This window comes from Manis pentadactyla, assembly GCF_030020395.1.
Source record: "Manis pentadactyla isolate mManPen7 chromosome 15 unlocalized genomic scaffold, mManPen7.hap1 SUPER_15_unloc_1, whole genome shotgun sequence".
Classification (NCBI taxonomy): domain Eukaryota; kingdom Metazoa; phylum Chordata; class Mammalia; order Pholidota; family Manidae; genus Manis; species Manis pentadactyla.
In genome coordinates, this window is record NW_026644588.1 from 3,028,837 (window position 1) to 3,053,297 (window position 24,461).

Consider the following 24,461-nt stretch of genomic DNA (forward strand, 5'->3'; position numbering starts at 1 on the left):
TTCTCATCAAGGAAGCAAAATAGATAGGCAGTGTCTGGTAATGAAATTTCCAGAGACTGGGAGAAAGGACAGAGTTATTCAGGGAAAGCCAATGGTTCCAACTCCACCTCACTCTTCTTTCAACAAATTCTGCTTCTGAGTATGTATCTAGGAAAGACGATTGTTTCATTGGCTTCTCCCTCATCTCATCCAACACAGGATTTCAGGTGGTAGGCTATGGTCCATGAAAACTGGCAAAAGAGCTCTTGGGCATCAGGTAATGTGGAAAATGAGGCAAAAAGTACCCTCACATATTCAGGAAAGGGGCAGAGTAAAATTTGCCCCTGGTAGCCAATGGGAAAAGGGAAATCAGATCAGTCACATGGTTGTGATGTCCATGAGATTTAAAATATTTTTCCTAAGGGATGCAGTAATTTCCCATGTGTGAGATTGAGTGAGGGGGCATCTTTATGAAGACAGCCTATATATTATTACTATTACTGCTACCATGGCCCATAATAATCCTCACAACTACCCCATGTAATTGACATGATTATTATTTCCAGTTGACAAATGAAGGAATTGTGCTTCAGAGAATTGACATGACATGATCAGGATCATACAGCCAGGAACTCTGTCTCTAAATCCTAGGATGGAATCTATTCTGAGTTAGATGATGACATTGGTTCTGAGTTTCAACCAGAAAGCAGACACATGGGACGTATAAGACCATTGCAAATCACAATCCACACTGGGAAGGAAGCCAGTGAGGGCTGAGAAAATTTAGAAATAGTGGGCAGGGTTAGCTTTCCTGAAGAGGTAATATTTGGACTGTGATTTGAATGACAAGAAGGAGCAAGGGTTGCAAAAAATTCAGTCATGAAAAGGAATGTTTATACTGATTCATAGTACAGCACAGATGAATCTTGAGAAACATGATTGTAAGTGAAAGAAGCCAAACATAAATGGCCATATATTGGATGATTCTCGTGTATATGAAGTATCCAGAACAGGCAAATCCATAGAGAAAGAGTGGATTTGCAGTTTCGAGGGGCAAGGGAAGGGGAGATAAGCTAGATGAGTGATTGATGGGAACAGGGTTTCCTTATAGAGTGATGAGAAAGTTCTGGAACTAGATAGTGGTGATGGTTGCAGAACAATGTGAATGTACTAAATGTCACTAAACTTTATGCTGTGTGTATTTTGCCCCAATAAAAAATACCAAAGATGAGGGGAAGAGAATTCCAGACAGAAGGAACCCCAAGTTGCAAAGGCCCTGAGGTGTGGTGTGTTCTCAAAAGAGCAGGGAGGCCAGTGCATTCTGCAGGGACTGTTGAGATCTCTGCTGCAGTTCCTCAGCAGGCACTGTCTTCCCAGTGCCCAGAACTATTCTTAGGAGGCAGATGGACCTCGTTTCAATCCTGCACCCCCCTGCCAGCTGCACATCACCATTCTCATTTTACAGAGCAGAGTGAGGCACAGAAAAGATGACTGACTTGTCTAAGGTCATGTAGCTGGGTGAGGAGAAGAGGCAGAAAGCCGAGGTTCCTTGGGTCTGTGCCCTGTTCTGGGTGCTGGGGCTGATCTGGAAATGTGTCTCACTCAAGTCCCTGATCTTGTAAAACTCCAAGACAGGCCGTCACCTGGCTGAGGCCCGTCAGCCAGCAAACGACAGTGCAAGATGTAAGCCTAGGAATGTGTCACACCTAAAGCCACATCCTTGAGCATCCTCCCACCTGGTCCTCCAAATATAAAGTAGTGGGAGCCACAGTGGCCTGCTGTGGGCAATCAGCTGGGGAGGCAGGAGCAGAACTCAGAGGAAGACCCCCGGTTAGGGTTGGAAGGATGAGCTGGAACAACACAAAGAATCCAGACCTGGACGTAAAGGGGATCGGTGTGCTCCCCAGGGTGTGCTATTGCCAACTTTCTGAAGCACTGCTGTGTAGTCTGCTCATTTCCATCGTGCCAATACTCTCACTGTGGCTGATTTCAAGCCATCAATGTGAATTTCCTGAATGTGGATCTGAGAAGAGATGCTTGCTAGCACACCATCATATTTCCCAGGGTCAGGATGAGAGACCCCAAGTTTAAAGCAAAGCCAAAGCCAAAACCAAACCAAAAGCCCCACTCAGATAAACAGTATTTTAATGCAATATTTTAAAGAATCAAAATTAATTGAAAAAAGAAATCCACAATGGGTGAAATACAAACATTTTAAAGACAGAATCTGACCTTGCACTTGGGCCACTGCCTCATCCTAATGCTGGCCCTGGTTCTAATAAAGCTTTATTTACAAAAGTAGACAATCCGTGGTCATAGTTTAACAATTTGATTTTTTTAACTATTGCCTTAAAATAGTATTTTTTCACTCAGGTCCACAGGATATAAATAACCTTAAGACCATCAATAATAGTAAAATAGAAAATGATGAGTTTTGAGTATGTATTGCCTTTATTTTAATGTAATGTATTTCATTGGAATTTAATCTTCAGTACTTACTTTAATAAAATTTTTATCTCTAATAATGACTATGTATATAACCAGGTAACAAAATTCCTGAAAATTAAACCACCAGGAGCCCGTGCTAGCTGGCCCGGGTATTTCGCTGCTACCACAGGATGAGAAGCCCTGAGTGGCAGAGCCAGCGTGTAAGGGGGAAAGGGGTCACAGAGGTCTGTAGTTTAAGGTCTAGGCCACCTCACTTTAATTTGGATGAATCGCAATTCTTTTCCGTTGAAGTAAACTGGAACCGTCCCCATTTCAGAAATGTGAACCGCCCAGGCTCCGCCCCAGCCTTTTTAGGCCCCGCCCCTTCTCCGCTAGCGCCGTCGTCATGACAACCGCGTCCGCACGCTCTCCTTTCGTGCTAGGTAGTCTCCCCTCCGCGCTCCCATTGGCAAAAAGTTCATCTAGGGGAAGTCCTGCTCTCTCTCGTCGGCCAATTGATCTCGGCGATACCAGCCCGCATACTCCCATTGGCTGATTGGTCGAAGAGGGCGGGGCCACAGGGAGCAGTCGGACTCGGCAAGCGAGCTCCGCGCAGACCCAGTCGGGAGGGAGGGTGCGGCCCGGGGTTTTTGCCAGGATTAAGGTGAGGGAGTGTCTCGGAAGGGGCGAGTAGTCGGGCGGTCAGAGGGAATGGAGGGGTGACGCGGAGACTGGGATTCGCAGGATGTCTGTCCCGCAGGGCGATGACCACACCCGCAGGCTCGGGCGCGGGCTTCGGCTCCGTGTCCTGGTGGGGCCTGTCCCCAGCGCTGGACCTGCAGGCTGAGAGTGAGTCCCCCAGCCGGGACCACGTCTGACTCGGTGGCTGCGGTTCTCTGAGGCTCCAACGGCGGGGCGCCCCCCACCCCACCCACGGGTCCCAGATGGCTCCCCTGCTGACCACGAGTCACGGAACGTTAGCGGCTCTGCTCGCCTGGGAATCTTGACCAGGGATCGAGTCCTGCTGGGAGCTGTAGTCCACCGTGCTGGGGGCGGTTGCAGGGGGCGCTCTCCAGGCCACCTACCGCAGCCGCTGTCATCCTGCCAGGTCCTCCTGTGGATCCAGACTCACCGGGCCACACAGAGCACGGGACCCCCGAGTTGCACGTGCTGCTGCTGGGCTCCGTGGATGGGCGGCACCTGCTGCGGACCCTGGCTCGGGCAGCGCTCTGGCCGCGAAGGAGGTTCCACGTGAGCTGGGATTCTGGGGTCTCAGACGGAGGAAGATGAAGATGGAAGCCCAGATTCTTGAGTCCTTGAAGGGGGGAGGCTGAGGACCTGGATTTCTAGGTCTGAGGGAAGTGGAAGCTGGGGACCCAGCCTCTTGGGAGCTGGGGCTGGGGATTCCTGGACTCAAGTGGAAGGAAGAGCTAAGGACCAGTCTCCTGGGTAGAGGTGGGGAGGAAAGTTCTGAACGCCCAGACTCCTGTGTTTGAAGGGGGGAGGCTAGCGTACGGGACTCCTGGGTCCTGTGGAAGGAGGGGGCTGAGGTCCCCCATCCCCTGGTCTCCTAGGAGCCAGGGACACAGATCTCAGAATCATTCTCTCCCGTCCATCCTTCCAGTTCTATGTGCTGGAGAATAACCTGGAAGCTGTGGCCCGACACATGCTGATCTTCAGTCTCGCGCTGGAGGACCCTGAGAAGATGGGGCTGCAAGGTCAGTTGTAAGGACCCACGCATGCTGGTCCCCAGCCCCTCCTCTCTCCCTGCAGGGATTCTGACATCTCAGTGGTGCCGTTAAACATTTTGGTCATGTTCTCTAGTTCCTCACTGGCCCACCTGTTTGGCAGCAATGGAGCCTCAAGTTTTTTCACCTGTTAAAATAGGGTCAAATATACTTCCTCCTAGAGCTGTTGAGAGAATTCCAGGAGAAAACCTACATAAAACTCTCAGCACAGTGCATGATGACACAGTGGGGTCATTTAACACCTCCTACTGCAGGAGAGGGCCAAAAGAGATCAAGGGGCTCCCTGAGAGGTAGTGAGTCCCCCAGAGGTGGGGAGGGTTGCCTGAGCTCAGTCCTGCCCATGGCCTCCCCCAGGCCTGAGCCTTCCCAGTTAGAGGTGTGAATCCCAGGAGTCGGCCTTGGGAAGGCAGCCTTGGAGGTGAGACAAAGGAGGAGGGGGAGAAGGACTTGGGTGGGAGGTAGAAAGTGGTCATTTCCCAGTAACAACTTCAGCTGAGTGCTTAGAGCAAAGTCTGGACTGAGGCAAGTCTGTGTTCAAATTCTGAACTCTGCTTGCTGTGTGACCTTAGGCTAGTACCTACTCCTTTCTGGGACTAAGTTTCTACAGTTGTAAAATGGGGATCCTAAAGTTCTTGTGGGGGAAAAAAAATCATAGCTTCTGGCTTATGGTATGGATTTAGTACATCTTAGCGATTTTTCTTCTCATGATTATGGATGGTAGCTGTCATTAATGGCCCAGGGCATTCAGAATACACGGCATAGATTTCACAGTACCTTGTAAAGGGCTTAAACAAGTAGAATGAATCTAACCTATCTAACCAAGGGTATCTAGTTGTCTATTACAAGGTTCTTGAACAACTAAAATGAAACAACTTATCACTAATACATTTTAACACACATAATTCTCCATCTACCTCTCCCTCCCTCCCTCCCTCCCTCTCTCTCTCTCTCTCTCTCTCTATATATATATATATATAAACGTAAACATGAAATTCAGGACTGGGGTTACCTGTGGGAAGGAAGAGGCGAGGACATCTAGGTTAGGTGTGTGTTATTCTTGTTATTCTCGTCTCGTTACTGGGATGGGAGGGGAGTTTGCCGGGTCCGTTATGCTCATAGGACCGTGAAATAGGATTACTTTAAAGGGGGTGTGCGTCATCCGCAGGTCTCACTTTTGCGCTCACCCCTATGCACCCCCCTCCCCCGCCCATTCTCTCGCGCCACCCCTGCAGAGAAGAGCGAGACCTTCCTGGAGGTGTGGGGGAACGCGCTGCTGCGCCCCCCGGTGGCCGCCTTCGTGCGCACTCAGGCCGACCGCCTGGCGCGCCTGGTCCCGGAGCCCGACAGACTGGTGGAGCAGCTGCCCTGGCTCAGCCTGGGCGCCCTCAAGGTGCCGTCACTGCCCTGAATCTGGATGGCCGCGGGAAGAATGGAAACGGGCAGTCCAGAAGGGTTTGCGCTGGTGGAGTGGGCTGGGGGCTCGGGAGTTCGAACCCTGGCTCCCCAGCTCCCACTGTGGGATTTGGCCTAGCGGGTGGCTTCTACTCGGAGCCTCAGTTTCTTCATCTGGGATGGAAGGGAGGGTCGAGTAGAAGCTGGTCTCCCTGCAGCCTCCTCTTCCTCCTCTCTCCCCACGCATGCCTGGCCCCGCAGTTCCGCGAGCGCGACACCCTGGAGGCCATATTCCGCTTCTGGGCTGGCGGGGAGAAGGGGCCCCAGGCCTTCCCCATGAGCCGCCTCTGGGACTCGCGGCTGCGCCACTATCTGGGCTCCCGCTACGACGCCCGGCGCGGCGTCAGTGACTGGGACCTGCACATGAAGCTGCACGACCGTGGGGTGAAGGCGCTGGAGCCCCGGCCCTGGGTGCGACAGAGGAGGGGCTGGTGGCCCATATGCCAGATTCGCTGACGGGTCTCTCCTTCCTCCCCCCACCCCAGGCCCGAGTCATCCACACCTGCGAATTCCGGCGTTGGAGGGACACCGGCGTTGCCTTTGAACTCAGAGACTCCAGCGCCTACCACGTGCCCAACCGGACCTTGGCGTCCGGGCGCCTCCTGAGCCATGTGCGTGTCCACTACCTTCCCTGGCCACTCTTCTTTCCGGGGACTCAGAGCAGGGGTCCCCAACATAGCCTTCACCCGCTTTTCTGCTTCCCCAGCGCGGGGAGCGCGTGGCTGCGCGTGGGTATTGGGGGGACATCGCTACGGGGCCCTTCGTGGCCTTCGGTATCGAAGCGGACGACGAGAGCCTCCTGAGGACCAGCAGCGGACAGCCGGTCAAGGTGTGTGGCTGGAGTTGGGGCTGGAGGCGGGAGGAGCCCTCCCCCGCACCCCGTGCCCCGCACCTTTTCGGTGTGGCCTTTCCATCCAAGTAACAGGCCCCGCCCCTCCCTACTAACTAACCCAGTCTGGAAATCCAAGCTCGCCGTCCAGCTAGTTTGGGGGGAGGGCTGGGGCAGGGGTGGTTCTCTAAGCCCCTTCCTGCCGGCGCGGAGAGGCCCAGAGTCTGGCCACGACCCTCCCCCAGACCGCGGGCGAGATCACCCAGCACAACGTGACGGAGATGTTCCGGGAGACGGCCGCCTGGGGGCGCCCGAGAGCCGCCCAGGGAGACCCCGAGCAGGTGCAAAGCAGCAGGGACGGAAGCCCGGAGCCCGGTAAGCGAGGGACTCAGCTCTCGCCTTGGTTGGGGGAAGCCGGGTTCAGGTGATAAACGCGGACACATACTCCGGGCGAGAGTGGGACCCAGGCTCCTCCCATCCCCGGCTCAGGCTCCAGGTATTTCAAGTCCGAGCGTGTCCTAATACAGTTTCGAATGCCTGGACAAGTGACCTCCCCTTCCTGAAATTACTTCTCTTTTTCTCTCTTCGTATTTCTCTCCCTCTCCTAAATCCTGACGCCATTCTTAGCATTATGAATTCCAATAGTAAAATTCTATCCTCCCTGCAGAGAAGCCGAGAACATTCTAAGAAGTGCTTGGGTCCCAGCTTACCTTTGGAGAGACCTCTCCCCAAATCTGGGCCTGCCCCCATCCAACCACCCCCCAGGCTGCCCCTCCCCAGGTGTGTGGATGCCTTGTGTGGCCATGGGCCGCCCATTCTCTTTCCCTCTCTTGAGTCTCTGTTGCCTGTCCTGCCTCTGGGCCCACCTTCTCAAAATATTCCAAAAATCCATCCAAAGCGAAGGATATGTAAGGGCCTCAAGACGGACAAAGAGTGTTATTGCAAGCCCTGTGTGTCTGCCTAACTCTGCCAGTCTTCCCCAGCAGCCCTGGGCCTGGAATCCTTCACTATCTACTTCCTGCCCCTCGGTTCGGCCCAGACTCTCAACCACAAGAGCTGCTACAAGGGGCGGTTCCAGCTTCTCTACGCGGCCTGCGGGTACGAGGACCTCGAAGGGTCCCAGACTTCCCTCTCCCAGCCCTACCACCCTCAGACGCGGGAGTCCAGGGCCCCAGTCCCAACTCCCCAGGACCTGAAAATCTGAGCTCAGGCCTCCCCTTTTCTCTCCGCAGGATGGTTCATCTTCTCAGCCCTGAGCTCGGGGAGTGCGTGGCCCCCGGAGGACGCCTGATTGTGGAACTTGCCCAGTGAGCCGGTGGAAGGGCAGGGCAGGGAACTTACAGGCTGGGGGCTGAAAACCAGGTCCCCTAACACGCCGCTTCCCGGTTCAGGTACCTGGTGGACCTGCGGCCTGAGCAGCTGCAGGGCTTCTCTGCTCGGGTTGCGGAGCTAGCTCAGAAGGCTGGTTTCGCCCCCCACACCCAGGCCAGGCCCTCGGAGACCTTGGCACGCTTCTGCAAGTCCGAGGATGCTCACCGCCTCACTGACCCTGCGGGGGAGTCCGGGACTCCGCCCCCTGAGGCTCCGGCCCCGCCCCTTGAAGCCAGGAATCGGCCCCATGAGGACCTGACCCAGCCTCCCCAAGGCCCGGCCCCAACCTCTGAGCCGGTCAAGCTGCCGTCAGAGTCACAAGCTTCACAGTCAGAAGTTCTGGCTCCTCCCACAGGCAGTCAGACCCCCAGGGCCCGCGCTCCCCAGCTCTGACTTCTAAAGTCAGGTCCTGGAATCAGCACCCGCCTCCAGAATTACACGCTGTCATACTCATCATACTCACTCAGCCCCAGGGTTGTTGCTAGACTTTGATTCCATTTCTGAGATTCTCTATTCCTGGAATTCTAGATTGTTCTCCCCAGAGTTCGCCATCCCAGTCCTGAGACTACACGCAGCCTAGAGGTCCTGTCCCGGGCCTCAGGCCCTCTGCATGACCCCCTTGTCCCCAGATGTCCCATTCCTAACTGGTGGTTGGGGGAGTCTGCTCCTCTGGGGTGGTCAGCACCTACGCGGCCCAAGTAAAGAGCTGGGTCCCCTTCTCCGTGTGTTCGTGTGTCTTTCGTATCTCCTGGGGTGGAAGAGGGGAGGGGCCAGGTGGCCAAGAAAGGAGAACCGGGACCCAATGTCTGGTTTTTCAAGTGGACTAGGGGTGGATTTCTCTCTGCTGTTGTTTGAGAGCCTGGGCATCCCACACCTGGATCCTAAATGTCACCACAATTTACTGAGTGGCCAAGAGGTTTGGGGTATTGAAACTGACCGTAAGAAGGCAAAAATGATAGAGCTGTAGCCCTCACGGAAACCGGGACTTAGTGAGGGGATGGGGCCCAGACCCTCCAGGGACGAAGCGGGGATGCGGGTGGGGGTGGAGATGGGCTGCTTCTGGGTCTGAGGCGGGGGCTGGAGGCCTGGACTCCTAGGTCGGAGGGAGCCAGGGGTCAGATTCCTGGCAGGCAGGGTGGAGGGGCGATCCAGCTGGAGCATGGCCCACCCCACCCCTCACGCGCCCTGTTATCTCGCATTCTGGGCAGGGGGAGGAGGGAACAGCAGTATATTTAGTCTCGGTCCTCACCCTTTATCTCAGTGTCCTCAGTGGGGCTTGAGTAGCTTGGAAGAGACTGAAGTCTTGAAGTCCCAGGGACCTTCAAGGTCACCAGGGACGCCCCCTCACGGACCCTCGCAGAGTCTCTCGCCCCTTCTCCGCCTCCTGTAGCTCCAGGCCTGAGGGTCAGCATGACCGACAAGTGAGTGCACCGCGGGTACCCGGACTCCAGAGGCCCGAGACAGTGGGAGGTGGGGCGATCCTTGCAGCCCTGAGGGGGTGAGAGCTGCGAGGCTGGACACCTGGCCTGAGAAGGGCGGTGGGGCAGGACTCCCGGGTGTCGGAAAGAGGTAAGAGGATGAGAATCAGGCCCTAGGACCTGAGGAAGGGGTAGCTGTCCGGCCGGCCTCTCGGTCAGAGGGGACTCTGGGGTCCCTTCTGACCGACTGGACAGACGCAGGCACACGTAACCCCCCTCTCCTGGTTTCTGTCCCTCTAGGAGCGACGACGCGGTGAGAGCGGGCGTGGGCCAGGCCCGCGTGGCTGGGAGGGCGCTGCAGGGAGGGCCTGGGCAGAGACTGCGCCCTGGGAGGCGGCACGCAGAGGCGCCGGGGTCCCGGTGCTGACTTGGCTCTGTCCCCCTAACCCCAGGCGGGGAGCCCGGCCCCCGCGCCCCCGCCGATCCGACGCCGCTCCTCCAACTATCGCGCCTACGCCACGGAGCCGCACGCCAAGGTGAGGGCGGGGCAGGGCCTTCGGGGGCGTGGCCAGAACCTCAGATTGGGGCGGGGCTTTGTAAACGGAGTCCTGGCGGATGAGGGGAATTAGGGGCGGAGTTTCGCAGAGGGCCGGCTCGATCGGAGAATGGCCGGTGGGCGGAGTTCCGTTGCCCTTGGGAACTACGAATGCTTAGTGGATGATGGGCGGTGCCTAGCCGGAGTCGGAGGTCGGATTGGTGGATGGGATAGCGGGCGTGGCTTCCTGTAGACTAGGGGCGGGAGTTGGAGGTGGGCCCGTATTGAACCTGGTTTGAGGGGGCGGGCTATGAAGCCCCTCCCACCACCCACCTTCGGAACCCTCTCTGATCCTTCCCTGCTCCATCTCACCCCGGCAGAAAAAGTCTAAGATCTCCGCCTCGAGAAAACTGCAGCTGAAGGTGCGGATGAGCCTGGAGAGGGCGCCATGATGTCATCGGGGCGGAGCTTTAAAGTTGGGGCGGGGCCTCAGTCCGTGAGTGGGCGGGGCTTTGGCAGGGATTCCCGTAGTCTAGAGGGGTAGGGCCTTGGAGTAATGGACACCAACCTTGACGGGGCGGGTTTCTGTGACTAGAGGGCGGAGCCCGGCGGAGGCGGCTTCCCTGCGCTGCTCGGTCTTCATCTCGCTACCCGTGTGGGCTGCGGTCCCTCCTTCCCTCCACAGACCCTGATGCTGCAGATTGCGAAGCAGGAGCTGGAGCGGGAGGCGGAGGAGCGGCGTGGGGAAAAGGGGCGAGCTCTGAGCACGCGCTGCCAGCCTCTGGAGCTGGCCGGGCTGGGCTTCGCGGAGCTGCAGGTACCGGCTCTAATCCCGGACTCCCGCCCAGCCGCGGGTCAGTGGTTCCTAGTGTCCTGTCTTGCATCCTTGGGACTCAGAGGCCCTACTGTCCTCAAATACTCAGAACCTTGGGATCCAAACTCCTAAGCCTTATCCTCGGGAATTCAGAAATGTGGCTGCAGCTGCTCAGTCACAAAACCTAGAGGTTGGTTCCTCCAGCCCAAATTCTGTCAGATTGTCGGGACTCCTGGCTCCTAGCATCCTCTGTTCCAAGTTCCCCAGAACCCGGCTTATCTAGGCTGCGAGCTCCTCTTCCCATAGATCCAGGAGTCAGGGTCCCCAGCTTTCTCCCCAACACACACACTGCGTTCCTCCACTAGGACTTGTGCCGACAGCTGCATGCCCGCGTGGACAAAGTGGATGAGGAGAGATACGACGTGGAGGCGAAAGTCACCAAGAACATCACGGAGGTGGGAGGCGCTGGGCAGTCTGGGCCTCTTAGGGAAGGATGCAATGGCTGGGGCTGTGGTCTCAGCCTGACCTCTTGCAGTGCCTGTGGCTGCAGGGACAGGAGATGCAGGACCACTCTGTGGGTCTGGCAGGGAGGGGGCAGACGGATAAGTACCCTGGGGTCAGGGAAAGCAGTTCAAAGCAGAGGAAAAGCAGGAGGTGAGAAATCAGAAAAAATATCTGTGGAATATGTGGCTGGAGCACCAAGTGTTGGTAACTGAACCCATGTGCCAGGGAACTGAGATGCGTGCAGCCTGCCCAGGAGGCGGTGGTGGCCTTCAGGGGCGAGGCTGGAGCAGATCCCGTCCCAGGCCTAGGAGCTTGGACTTTGTCCTGAAGGCGGTGGGAGTCTGAGTGACGGAGAGCCTCGATGAGACCTGGGGAGGGACAGGAGGGAGGCGTAGGGTGCAAGGGTGGGGCGACGGGGAAGCAGAGGGAGGGGTCTCCACTTCCCGCTAATGGCCGCCCCAGATTGCAGATCTGACCCAGAAGATCTTCGACCTTCGAGGCAAATTCAAGCGGCCCACCCTGCGGAGGGTGCGGATCTCCGCGGATGCCATGATGCAGGCGCTGCTGGGGGCCAGGGCGAAGGAGTCCTTGGACCTGCGGGCCCACCTCAAGCAGGTGAAGAAGGAGGACACAGAGAAGGTGAGTGAGGCTAGAGCCAGGAAAGGCGGCCGAGGACGGCGTCTGGGGGCAACAACCCTAGGGCCTTAGCAGATGGCCCTTGGAGGCGTGGGGAGAAGACGCTGGTAGGGGGTCCTCAACAGGAAGTACGGGGAGCAGCACAGAAAATGCAAGAGGGAGACAAGAAGTGCATCTGGGGTGACAGGAAGTAGCAAGGAATGAGGACGTGCATGAGAGAAAAGCAGTGCAGGAGAGAGCAGGACCCGAAGGGGAAGACAGGGACTGTACTAGGAAGAGGTGCAAGAGGGCCAGAGGCAGCGCTTGCGGGAGACCGGAAGTGCGTGAGAGAGAAAGGAAGTGCTTCAGAACCAGATCGGAGGTCGTGCATTCATAGCAGAGCTGCCCAGCCGGCTGAATGGCAGGTGGAGAATATTTGAGAGACTGCAGAGCAGGAGGAGACTCTCACCTCTGATCCCATAACTCCAGGAAAACCGGGAGGTGGGAGACTGGCGCAAGAACATCGATGCACTGAGCGGAATGGAGGGTCGCAAGAAGAAGTTTGAGGGCTGAGCCTGCCTGTCCACCGCCCTGGCCCTGAGGAATAAAGCTTCTTTCTGAGCTGGGCATGGCTGCGTGTCTACTACCTGGGGCCTTAGGTGTGAGACAGACGAGACAACTGAGGTGGGGCCCCCAGAGTCCCACATCTGGAGCAGAGCTGGGGTCCCACTACTGGGCATCCTTGGCTCCTCTGCTCCAGCGACGTTGCACAGAGATGCCGAGGCCAAGGCCCAAGGAGAGACACACAGAGACAGAGACATGGAGAGAGACCCTGGAAAGACCTAGAAGGATAGAGATATGGATACAGGGCCAAAAAGACAGAAATGGGATCACAAACACCCATAGACAGACACTTAGAGGCAGATACACAAGGGCACCCGTGGAGACGCAGAGACAAAAACAGACGATTCGGAGGGAGGCACTGAGACCCAAAGAGAACCCCTGGGAAATAGGCAGAAACATCTGAAACGAGACAGCAGGCAGTGAATGACACAGAGGGTTGAGGACTCCGGCTCTCCAAGGCTGTCTCCCCTAGAGCTCAAGGTCATGGCTTGGTTGGGAAGGGGGAAGAGGGATCAGTGTCAAAGGGAACGGGGTGGGGGGTGGGGGGTGTGTGAGGTCGCGCAGCCGGTCCCCACCCTTCCCCTCCCCCTGCACACACCTGCTTCCCCACTTTAGTGCCTGTTGTCACCAGGATGGAATCCTGGTGGCAGACAAAGGGGTTGGGGGTGGGGAGGGGGAGACAGAGAGATGGGCAGGGGGGTAGACTGAGAAGCAGGGACACATACAGAGGTGAAGAGTCACAGAGACAAAGGAGAGACAGAGGAATAGGGTCTGAGAGATGGAAGCCCAGAGATACAAAAAGGGAGCAACACCCACAGAACGTGTCCCCAGTACCCTCTTGTCAATCAGCAGTCTCCCAGACCTACTGTGTGCTCAGCCCAGGGACTGCAAAGCCCAGTGTTGTAAGGGATGTGGGGCGCACTGAGGTTCCCAGCAGCCTGACCCAGCTTTGGGTTCCTGGCAGAGGTGGAGGAGGGGTCTCGGGCACCCAGGAGGTGCGGGGATCCTGAAGGTGGAGCAGAGTGGGGGCAGGGCAGCCTCTGAGCAGGGACTCCGGTTTGGGGAAAGGAATTCTCTGCCCTCCCTCCCTGTGGGGCGGGGCTGGGCCTGCGCTTATAAACCCAGGGTGCTTCAGCCCGCCCGGCAAGGCTCTGCCCACCGTTTACTGCCTCTGCAGACCCAGCCTTAGGTAAGCGCCCCCCCCCCGCCCCTCCAGTCCCCAGGGATGGTGTCCTTGGGGGAGGAAGACAAGGGGATTGGAGATGTGAGGGGTGTGCAGAAGAGCTGTGGGGGTGGACGGGGCACAACAATGAAGATCTGGGAGTTCAGGAGGGTCAGACTTTACGGGTACTTAGGATGGTATTACGTATTAGGATGTGGGGGTTAGAGAACTGGTGGGAGGTGCTGGGTTTCAGTGTCCCAGAACATAACACCTCAGACCCGGGAGGTTTGAGTCAGGGAATCTCAAGAATGGGGGTCATCTGGACTTAGATATCAAGTCTGGGAGTCAAGAGAGAGTGTGGTGTCTCAGAATCCGAGGATTTAGGAATTGGGGTCTCAGGATCTGGGGTCTTAATGGAGGGGTCAGAATTTGTAGTATTATGATTTGGGGTATCCTGAGTTGGGTCTTTTAAGTTTGGGTATCCAGATTACGAGGTCTCATGATCTTGAAGTTTCAGAATTTAGGAGATGTCAAGACTGAGGGGGTTAAGATCTTAGGGTGTCTGAGCCCAGAATCTGGAGTATCAAGAACTGGGGAGTCAAACTCTGGACATACGAGGACTTGCTTGTCCCCAGAAAGCAGGGGCATTGTAAGGTGTGGTCCCAGGGTCTGTGGGTGTTGGAACTTGGGCTGCTCTTAACCTGTGCACCTTGGGACATGGGGGAGCTCAGAGATTGGGGAGTCTTAAGTGTTAAGGGGTCAGGATGAGGTCTGTGGCCCCGGCTGCTCTTGATGCGCCCTGCCCCCTCCACGGCTCCGGGTGAGGGGTGGAGGAGGAGACAGGTGGGAAGACAACCAGCCAGAGGGCAGGGGTGGGTGGGCGGGAGAGGGGCGGTGTGACCGACTCCCAGGAGCCCCCTCCTTCATCCCTTAGGAAACGGCCTGTTTCACCATCTATGACATCCCCCTGAAATAGCCTTTGGGGGTGGGGCGGCCATTGTCTTCAGGCCACAGTCCCTGCGCAAATACCTTCTCCTAATCCCAGCTCAGATCAGGTTCCCATGGACATGTCATAAGACAAAAGAGGACAGCTGTGGGAGGCGGGGGCAGGCAGAGGCTGCAGCTCTGGGGCCGCGCCCAGGCCACACCTCCCGATGCCGGTCCTCCTGTCCCAGCCCCTCCTCCTTCAGAGCCAGGAGCCCAGGCCCCCAGCCCCCTCCCTCGGACCCAGGAGTCCAGGCCCCAGCCCTCCCCCTCGCACCCAGGAGCCCAGCCCCCAGCCCCCCTCCCTCGGACCAGGAGTCCGGGCCCGCAGCCCCCTCCCTCGGACACAGGAGTCCAGGCCCGCAGCCCTCCTCCCTCGGACCCAGGAGCCCGGGCCCCCAGCCCCCTCCCTCGGACCCAGGAGTCCGGGCCCCCAGCCCCCTCCCTCGGACCCAGGAGTCCGGGCCCGCAGCCCCCTCCCTCGGACCCAGGAGTCCGGGCCCCCAGCCCCCTCCCTCGGACCCAGGAGTCCGGGCCCGCAGCCCCCTCCCTCGGACCCAGGAGTCCGGGCCCGCAGCCCCCTCCCTCGGACCCAGGAGTCCGGGCCCCCAGCCCCCTCCCTCGGACCCAGGAGTCCGGGCCCGCAGCCCCCTCCCTCGGACCCAGGAGTCCGGGCCCGCAGCCCCCTCCCTCGGACCCAGGAGTCCGGGCCCCCAGCCCCCTCCCTCGGACCCAGGAGTCCGGGCCCGCAGCCCCCTCCCTCGGACCCAGGAGTCCGGGCCCCCAGCCCCCTCCCTCGGATCCAGGAGCCCTAGCACGCAGCCCTTCCACCTCGGACCCAGGAACCCGGGCCCCCAGCCCCCTCCCTCGGGCCCCCAGCCCACGCCGCGTGTTCTCCGCTGTCCTTAGGTCACAGCAGGATGTCAGACGCGGAGGAGCAAGAGTATGAGGAGTGAGTGATGCCGGCGGGGGCGCGGGGGCCTGGAGAAGTGGAGACCCCCCCTCCCACGCGTCTAACTCTCCCCTCCTTCCTCCCCCCACCCCCGTGTGCCCAGGGAGCAGCCCGAAGGTGAGTGGGGACCGGGCCGGCCCCGGGTGCTTGGGGACGCGCCGCGGACCCGCCGCGGACCCTGGGGCCCTTCCGGGGAGCGGGTGGAGGCGCCCCGGCCGACGCCCCTCCGGGTCCGAGCCGGCTGAGCGTCGTCCCGGGCCGCGGCCGCCCCCACCTCCGGAAGCCCCCGCCGCTCTAACGCCCTCTCCCCCCTTCCAGAAGAGGAGGCTGCCGAGGAGGAGGAAGGTGAGGCCCGGTCCCCGCCGTCCGGAGCGGGCCGCGGGCCGGCCGGGGGCGGGGCGGGGGCGGCGGGCGGGGGGCGGGGAGGGCGGCCCCCGGGCCCCGGCTGCCGTCCCGCTGACCGCCTCTCCGCTCTCCCCCCGCACCCTCCTCTCTCTCCCCGCCCCGCCCCCGGCGTGGCCGCTGCCCCCACCCCGCTCGCCAAGCCCCGCTTCTCCTCCTGCCTCCTGCCCAGCCCCCGAGGAGCCGGAGCCGGTGGCAGAGCGAGGTAACCACGGCTGCTTAGCTTCCCGAGACCGATTTCGGGGGCCGAGGGACCCCCGAATCCTCGGGCCCTGTCCTGGGCCAGGACTCCCTGCGCGCCCCTAACCCGCCCCAGTCCCGGCCCTTTAAGCCCCGAGAGCCTGCGCGCCCTCTGGTGGCCACGAAGGGAAATGGCCGCGCGGCGGCGTTAACCCATTCCCTTCCTTCTTAAAGGGACCGACACCCAAGCCTTCTTCCCCAGCCTGGAGGAAAACTTTAGAAGGGTTGGATGTTTGCGGAGAGGCACCCCTCCCCATGTTCGCCCCCTACCCTGTCTGTTATTTTTCTCCTTCATATACATTCAAAGGTTGGGGCCTGGGTTGCAGAAGGGGCTAGCACTGGGGGTCTGGATTCCTGTGTCCCCAAGGGGGTGGGGCCAGGGACACGGTCCTGGGAGGCCTGGGTCTCCTGGATGAGGAGAGGGTTTGGGGCCCTGCACTGCTGGTCTGGATGGAAGCGGGCAGGAGCTCTGGGTATGTAGAAGGAGAGCGTTCTGGGGGTTTGGACCCCTGGGCTCCCAGAGAAGTGGGAAGGGGATCCCCATACCAGTCCTGAATGTATATCTGACGCGTGTGATCCTCTGTCTCCTACGTCCATCCTGATTTCCCTTCTCCTCTTCTCTCCCTCCATACCCCTTTCCCGGAGCAGCAGGAGGAGGCATCTGGGCTCGTGGGGGGCTGAGGCTTGGGGGGGTTCCCCCTCGGGATGTGTCAGGCCCACCCCTATGAACTCTTGCTAATTATCTCTTTGTATCCCCCCATCAGAAGAGGAGCGCCCCAAACCAAGGTGAGATCCTGGGGGCTGGGCGGTCCCAACCATGTCCTCCTAAATATGCCCCCAGAAATAAGGTGCAAGAAAGGCAAAGAAAGAGGGCAGGGAACCTGAAGCAGAGGGAAGGACCGTCCGTGAGTCCTCCTTTCAGCAAACTCTTGCAGAGAACTTGCCACTGTGCTCAGCGAGCCAAACCCTGTCTCCTCTGTTGGTGAAGCAGACCCAGATACAGTGATGACAGGGCAGAGGAAGGCCCTGTGCTTGCCCTGGGTACCCAAGGAAGGCTTCCGGGCGGGGAGAGGGAGGAGGGGCTGGCTAGCTGGAGCCCGGATTAGGGATACTTAGGGATACTGTAGAGGAGAGAACCGTGGGGTGCCTGAGGGGCTGGGTCTAGGCTGGTCTTTCAGGGCCCAGACACAGGTGCGGGTCACTGTGATGATGAGGATCCTGTACTAGGCAGACAGCAGGGCCCTGAGAGTGCTCGTGGAGGGGAGGGTCCTGGAGGAGGTGACACTGGGGCCAGAGCTTGGAGATGCCTGGAGGCAGGAATCGAGTCTGAGAAAAAAACCTAGAAGCAAAAATGGTCTGGGTCAGTATGGGCAGTGGTGTGAACTTCACTGCGACTGGTGTACGGCGGTGAGCAAGACAGGGCGGGGCTGTGGGGCCGGGTCGTGGGGAGCCACGGAAGGGTTTTGAGCAGAAGGCACAGGATCCGATCTGGGTGAGAGGGCACAGGGGGTCAGGACAGCTGTGCTTCAAGGTCAGGGAAGACTTGTTGGAGGAAGGAAGCCCGCAGGAGGAGCCCATCAGGGGAAGGGCATTGCAGGCAGAGGGAACAGCAGGTGCAAAGCCCAGGAGCTCGAAGGCACATGATGTGGCCGGGGAGCCATGACACGTGGTTCATGTCTTGTGAGGGACAAGGTATTGGCGGGGTTGGCTGGGGGGGCCAGATGGAGAGGGGCTTTGTATGCCAGGCTGGGTTGCCTGGACTTTGTCTTAAGAGTTAGCTGTGGGTGTTAGAAATGCTCCTCTGAAGTCACGAAGGAAGATGAATAGAAAGAGGGCAGGAGGCCAGGGGTGAGGCTGGCATGGAAGCTCAGGGAGAGGGCACAGCACACGGCCTGAGCTGGGCCAGGGGCGTGGAAAGGAGGGAGCCGACAGAGTCCCACGCAAAGCGGGCAGGACCTGGGCACTAGTGAGCTGTTGGAAGGAGGGGACAGAGGCGGTGGGGACAGCTGCCAGGGGTCTGGTCTGGGGACCCACGTGGGTGGAGCATCTGCCACCTCCATCTTGGAGAAGCCAATGGGCTCAGGTGGGGCGTGCTGTCAGGGAGGCAGAAAATGTGCAGGAGGCGTCTGTTACCTTGAGTCTACGATTAGGAAAGTGTCCGGGCTGGAAAGGGAGTTAGCACATCCTCAGTGATTGATGGTGACCGAAGTCACAGGAGTGAGTGACATGGGTCACGAGTGTCCTATGAGTGAATAGAACGACAGAACTCTTTGAAGGGCTCTCTGGGGAAGAGAGACAGAGATGGGACAGCCAGAGAGGTGGAAAGCAAATCAAGAAACACCAAGTAGGAGAGAAAAGCTGGAGTGCCAGGGCAGGAAATCAAGGGGAGGGCAGAGGGCTGACAGAGCCGCACCCCCTCAGACAAATACAATGCAAGCCACACAAGTGAGCTTTACATTTTTTTTGGTACTAGCTGCATTTTAAAAAGTATAACAAAACAGGTAAAATTAACCTTAATAGCACATTTCACTCGACCTGTTATATCCGAAAGGTCATCATTTCAACATAGAACCATCATACAACATTATTAGTGGAATATTTTACGTACTTTTGTGTGAACCCAGGCTTCGAAATCCCGCGCGTGTGTTTAGGGACAGCCCGTCTCCACTCGGACCAGCCCCGGTTCAGGCGCCCAGAACCGCGTGTGGCTGGTGGCCCTGTCGGTGGGCGCAGCCCTGGAGTCAATCGGGGACATCCCACCGCTCACAGCCTGCCTTTTCTGTCACCCAGCCGCCCCGTGGTACCTCCACTGATCCCTCCCAAGATCCCAGAAGGGGAGCGAGTGGACTTCGATGTGAGTGACAGGCTTCCCGTCCCCGTCCCGGTCCCCGGGCAGGGCTGCCAGCCCTCCGCGGCCCCCGGGCCCCTGGGAAAGGCGCCCGCGCCGCTCCCACCGGGAACTCCGTCCTCACTGGCCGCCAGCGTCAGAACGCGGCGCTTTGCTGTGTCCACGCTGGAATCCCATCCCGTCCCGGGGAGCTCAGGCCCGCGGGTTCTTGCTGCCAAGGGCTCCCCCTCCGGACGTTCCCTGGGCGCGGAGAGCTTGGCCCCTGCGAACGACGGGGATCCCGCCCTGTGCCCCCCAGGACATCCACCGGAAACGCATGGAGAAAGACCTGCTGGAGCTGCAGACGCTCATCGACGTGCATTTCGAGCAGCGGAAGAAGGAGGAAGAGGAGCTCATTGGGTTGAAAGAGCGTATTGTGAGTCTGGGGAGGCGGGGGTCCCCCGAGTTCTTCCCGCACCCCGTTTTATCCTGTGGGTCTTGGGAGACACGGAGAGTCGTGCCCGTCCAGCACAGACCCCAAGGCCGCAGCTTTGGGGAGTCCCCCCGAGTCGGTGGCCACGCGCGGACGCGCCCCCTCCGCTGTCGGCCTCCTCTGGGGAGGGCCTCCGGGGCGCGTGGTGGTCCCGGCATCCCTCCGTTCTTCTCTCACCCCCAGGAGCGGCGCCGGGCCGAGAGGGCCGAACAACAGCGCTTCCGGACGGAGAAGGAGCGGGAGCGGCAGGCGAAGCTGGCGGTGGGTGCCCCCCTCCCCTCCCCGGGCAGCCCACCTACGGCTTCTTGAGCTGGATACTTGCGTTCCCCTTTGTGACCCCCTCTGTGATCCCAAGAAAGTCCACGCTGTGTTATTCAAGGACCTCCCTGCTGGAGGGCTAGAATCCCCAACTCCAGCTGGATTCATCAGAAAGAGGATTTTGTTGGCTGGTGTAACTACCAGGTCTAGGGCAGGGCTTGCTTCAGGCACCCGAATCATCGCTCAGAAACGTGAAGACCCAGCTCTTCCTGTTACCCCTCAGCCTGTCTGTCTGTGGACACAGGGGTGACCCGTGCAATCCCAGTTTGTCTGGGACCTTCCTGGTCTGAGCCCTGATAATCCTGCATCCCATCAATCCCAGGCAAACCAGAATGGCCACCCCACTGGACACCCCATTCTCAGGCAGGCATAGCAATGGCTGCCAGCAGCCTGGCTTAAGATCCCCTTTTCTTTGTGTCCTGTGTGACCCTAGGATGTGTTCAGATCATTTGCCCGTCCCCCGTGGAGAAAATCCCTGGCTAACTGGGGAGACTGGTTAGAATGTGTCCATTGACGTAGGCCTTGGAAACGTGACCCACCTTGACATCAAGGAATGGTCCACTTGAACCACTTTTAAAGAATAGTTAGAGTGGTGTGATAGGCAAGGCGCTGGTCTCCCAAAGATGTTCATATCCTAATTCCCAGGGTCTATGAATCTGTCCCCTTACATGGCAGAGGGACTGTGCACGTGTGATTGAGTTAAGGATCTTGAGGTGGGAGCTGACCCTGGATCGGATGATGCTACTCTGCTGGCTTTGAAGATAGTAGAAGGGGCCAAAAGCCAAGCGATGCAGGCAGCCCCTAGATGCTAGAAAAGGCAAAGGGGTGAATTCTTCCCTTGAGCCTCCAGGGGGAACCAGCCCTGTCACACTTAGATTTTGACCAGTAAGGCCCGTGTCAGACTTCTGGCCTGCAGGTCTGTAAGATAATGACCCTGCATAGCTTTAAGCCGCTGAGTTCGCACCTTACAGCAGCAATAGGAAACTAGCTCAGGTGGGAAATGCTGGACATGCCGAAGCTGTCATGCTCACCTCATCAGTCGGGAGGGGTCTTGTTCAGTTTGGAAAAGCCTTATTTCAGAAACACGCAATGCAGACTTTCTGGGACATGGTGAGGCCTTTGCTAGACATTCTAGAATCCCTACCTCAGGCTCAAGGCCATCAGCATCTTCAGTGGCCCATGCCCCACACTCTTAGCCCCAGTTACTCTCCTTGACCTTCTGAGGACAGTCATTCTTGTCTCATGAGACTACGGAGCAGAGAGGGTGAGTGCCCTGAGGTCACACAGCGAAGTTCACAGTTGGCCATTTCAGGTTGGTGGGAGGTGAGCAGAAAAAGCAAGCACATCCCTCTCCCATTTTAGCTTTTGGGGGGAGGGTGTTAAAGCCCAGAGAGGGGCAAAGACTTGCAGCCTGTCAGGCAGGCAGGCCTGGGAGGGCCAGGAGGGGACCTTCCCACCTTCCCCTGTTCTGATACTCTGTCTCCCATGCTTTGGTCCTGACTGACACCCCCTTCCCTCAACACAGAACCGAGGCCCCTCCCCCACCTCCATCTCAGGCCTCCTCCCCACCCAGTGGGCAGGGGAGACCTTGGGATTGACCCCTTTCTCTCCTCAGGAGGAGAAGATGAGGAAGGAAGAGGAAGAGGCCAAGAAGCGAGCTGAGGACGATGCGAAAAAGAAGAAGGTTCTGTCCAACATGGGGGCCCATTTTGGGGGTTACCTGGTCAAGGTGAGTACAGCCTGCTGGGGCCTGAGGTCTGAGTTCCCAGGAGGAGGCAACAGAGGTCGTGGACTTCCCTCCCCATGGAGGACGGGGCTGGGCGAGGGGGCCGGAGGCCCGGGTCCCGGGGAGGAGGGGCCCTGGGCCCCTGGGAGCACACACCCCTGGTCCTAACACGGGGAGCCGTCCAGAGGATCTGTCCCCCAGTTCACGATGCCCCCTCCTACCTCAGGCCGAGCAGAAGCGGGGTAAGCGCCAGACGGGGCGCGAAACTAAAGTGCGCATCCTGTCCGAGCGGAAAAAGCCCCTGAACATCGACCACATGGGAGAGGAGCAGCTACGGTAGGTGGGGTGGGGGCCCGGGACGGCGGGGGGACGGGGAGACAGAGGGACCGTCCTTCGGATCCGGAAGGGCGGAAGTCCAGGTCCGAGCCCTGGCCCTGTGACTCGCGGCAGGTGCCTCCTGTCTCTGGGCTCCTGTTGTCTCCTCTGAGACTGTGTCACTGATACAGGACCCGGTTTTGTGGGTATCATGACCCATACAATCTGGGATGTAATGCGGTGGAAAGCCAGACAACATGGCTAACCAAAATTTAAGAGCTTATATCGATGTATTGATATCCCCTGGGAACTCAGGCGGGCCCCAGCTCTTGTCTGAATCAAAGCCAAACATGCTGGGAGACAGTCCCAGTGGAGTCTCTGCCCCATGGGACTGTCTCCCACCTCGCCTCCCATTCCCAGGTCAGCCAGCATCTCACTGGAAGCCACCAGAGGGCTTTTCCTTAAGGGGCCTTGTCTGTCTTGGCATTGTCTGGCCCGGGACCTGGCTCATAAAGTCAGAGACTTCCACCACCCAGAGAGACACGGTTAACCCGGGCAGTCTAGCATTTGAAAGCCATTAGCTAGCAGAAGAAAACAAGGAATGCTGATAATAATAAATAAAATGAAATAATAAAAAAATAAAAACAATAAATAAATAAATAATAATGCTAGTAATCATCAAATGAATAGTAACAATGAGCTTTATTGAATGTTTGCTATGTGCCAGGCACTTTGCATGCATTGTTATTCTACAACTGCTCAGTGCTATAGATTGTCTATCAGTTAATAATACATGTAGCCTCTAGTAAAGAGATCTGACTATAGCAGACTAAAATACAGAGGTTTATTTTGTCACGTCGAAGAAATCTGAAAGTAGGCAGGCCACCTCTGGTATGGCAACTCCACAAATCATTAGAGATTCAGACTCCCATGTTTTTGCTCCACCACTTTCAGCCCAATATTTCCATCCTGAAAATATGGCCACTGGCCAGTATGGCTGCTGGGGATCCAGCCATCACATCCAAGCAGCAGAAGGAGGTTGCAAGGGAAAAGTCCCCAAGGCTTTCCTGGAAGACTCACCCAGTGACCTACTTTCATGGATTGGCAACCCCTGCCTTTGCGGCAGGCTGCGGAGATGAGTTTTTCACAGAATTGTAAAAAGTTCCGTTTTTAGGGAAGGAAACGACATTGAGCAGGCAGCCAGCCATTCTCTTTCACCGTTTCACTTTTAGACTTTTTGGAGAGGGAAACAGGATCCTAGAAGTTACTTGGCTATAGTCGCACCCCAGAGAATGACAGAACTGGGATGTGCACCAGCGCTCCCTGACTCGGAGCCTGGGTCCTTACGCAGGACCTCATTCTCCCTCAGGAAAATAGGACGGAGAGACAGCGGGCAGAGATTGAAAAACCATTTGCCTCAGTTCACTTTGAATAGTTTGGCCTCAGGTATTAACCAAGTGGCACCAATACCGCCAGACTCAGAGATGAGCCGTGTGTCTTTGGACAGTCCCCTCAGCCTCGGCCCAGGGCCCGCCCGGCCCGGCCTTGACAGCCCTTCTGCCCTGCCAGGGACAAGGCCCAGGAGCTGTCCGATTGGATCCACCAGCTGGAGTCCGAGAAGTTTGACCTGATGGAGAAGCTGAAACAGCAGAAATACGAGGTGAGGCCCATCTCAGCGGGAGGCCCCGGCTGGGCTGGGGCTGGAGGAGGGCGGTGGGGGGGCCTGCCCCCCAGCTTTCCGAGCATCATCCTCTCACCTCCACAGATCAATGTGCTGTACAACCGTATCAGCCACGCCCAGAAGTTGTAAGTGTGACCCCCCCCGTGCCCCTCCCTCTGGCTCTTGGGGTCTCTCCTTCCTGCTCACCGCCCCCCACTCTGCGGGTTTCGGCCCCTCATCCCCTCTTGACCCCTGCCCGGTTCTCTGTCTTTGCCCCTCGTTCTCAGGACCTCCTCACTCTCTTTCTGCCTGCCGTCTGTCTGTCCTGTTTCCATGTCCCTCTAAGTCAACGATTCTCAGGGCAGGCGGGGTGACTTCCCCCCCACCCCCCAGACAGTGGGCAATGACTGGGACAGGTTTGGTTGTCACACCTGGGGGTGTGGTTGGCACCTAGGGTGTAGAGGCGAGGGTGCTGGCGCCCACCCCCAGGAAGGGGTGGACCTCAGATGTCACAGTGCCAAGGCGGGGAAACCCAGCTGTAACTCTCTCCCGGTGCTGTCTCCCCAGCCTCCTTCCCTCCCTCTCTCTGCTCTCGACTCATCCGTTCTCTCTCTGTCCTGCTCTGTCTCTCTCCCATTTTCTGTCTCTTTTGCCCCAGCCTTTGCCCTCTGGCATGTTACCTGCTCTCAGTACCTCATCCCTCCCTTCCTCCAGCCCCTGTACTTGCAAACATTTATCAGCACCACAGGAACAGCCCGAATTCACCCACAAATCCCAGCTCCCTATGAGAGTGCATTTCCTGTCTTTTCTGGTGGGGATGGAGGGTTTATTTTGGGGGTGGACTTACTGAATTGAGGACCAAGGGCAGGGGCTGGGGTAGGAGGACATCCCAGAGGCCGAGAAAACCTCTTCTTCCTGACACCCCCTTCTCCCACAGCCGGAAGGGGGCAGGGAAGGGCCGCGTCGGAGGCCGCTGGAAGTGAGGGCCTGGAGCCATGGCCCACTGGGAGCCACTGGACTGTTTGTCCCAACAGTGACTTGAAATAAATGCTCCCCCTGCAGGCAT

The 24,461-nt window shown here is 58.1% G+C and overlaps 3 protein-coding genes across 5 annotated transcripts; all 3 read left to right on the forward strand.

The window, feature by feature from the left end:
* The first annotated feature begins 2,949 nt into the window (after window positions 1-2,949).
* DNAAF3 (dynein axonemal assembly factor 3) lies at window positions 2,950-8,547 on the forward strand. Of its 2 annotated transcripts, none has more exons than XM_036909254.2 (12): window positions 2,950-3,070; window positions 3,167-3,255; window positions 3,515-3,657; window positions 4,031-4,124; window positions 5,387-5,544; window positions 5,808-5,990; window positions 6,092-6,217; window positions 6,313-6,435; window positions 6,681-6,810; window positions 7,419-7,533; window positions 7,668-7,742; window positions 7,827-8,547. In XM_036909254.2, the coding sequence occupies exons 2-12, from the start codon at window positions 3,171-3,173 to the stop codon at window positions 8,197-8,199; spliced, it is 1,605 nt and encodes a 534-aa protein (XP_036765149.2). In that variant the 5' UTR covers window positions 2,950-3,070; window positions 3,167-3,170; the 3' UTR covers window positions 8,200-8,547. The 2 variants fall into 2 exon arrangements, with proteins under 2 accessions (XP_036765149.2, XP_036765150.2); XM_036909255.2 differs by having other exon boundaries at window positions 7,422-7,533.
* A 541-nt stretch (window positions 8,548-9,088) lies between these two features.
* Window positions 9,089-12,319, forward strand: TNNI3 (troponin I3, cardiac type). Its single transcript, XM_036909259.2, has 8 exons — window positions 9,089-9,227; window positions 9,525-9,537; window positions 9,677-9,760; window positions 10,140-10,181; window positions 10,445-10,576; window positions 10,939-11,028; window positions 11,540-11,716; window positions 12,182-12,319. The coding sequence occupies exons 1-8, from the start codon at window positions 9,217-9,219 to the stop codon at window positions 12,263-12,265; spliced, it is 633 nt and encodes a 210-aa protein (XP_036765154.1). The 5' UTR covers window positions 9,089-9,216; the 3' UTR covers window positions 12,266-12,319.
* Window positions 12,320-15,505: 3,186 nt separating this feature from the next.
* On the forward strand, window positions 15,506-24,460 carry TNNT1 (troponin T1, slow skeletal type). 2 transcript variants are annotated; one of them, XM_036909256.2, is made up of 12 exons: window positions 15,506-15,531; window positions 15,733-15,759; window positions 15,989-16,021; window positions 16,821-16,842; window positions 18,847-18,910; window positions 19,203-19,319; window positions 19,560-19,637; window positions 21,310-21,423; window positions 21,647-21,756; window positions 23,305-23,395; window positions 23,501-23,541; window positions 24,333-24,460. In XM_036909256.2, exons 6-12 carry the CDS (start codon window positions 19,221-19,223, stop codon window positions 24,376-24,378), a joined length of 579 nt encoding a protein of 192 aa, XP_036765151.2. In that variant the 5' UTR covers window positions 15,506-15,531; window positions 15,733-15,759; window positions 15,989-16,021; window positions 16,821-16,842; window positions 18,847-18,910; window positions 19,203-19,220; the 3' UTR covers window positions 24,379-24,460. The 2 variants fall into 2 exon arrangements, with proteins under 2 accessions (XP_036765151.2, XP_036765153.2); XM_036909258.2 differs by lacking the exons at window positions 15,506-15,531; window positions 15,989-16,021.
* Window position 24,461: the final 1 nt, after the last annotated feature.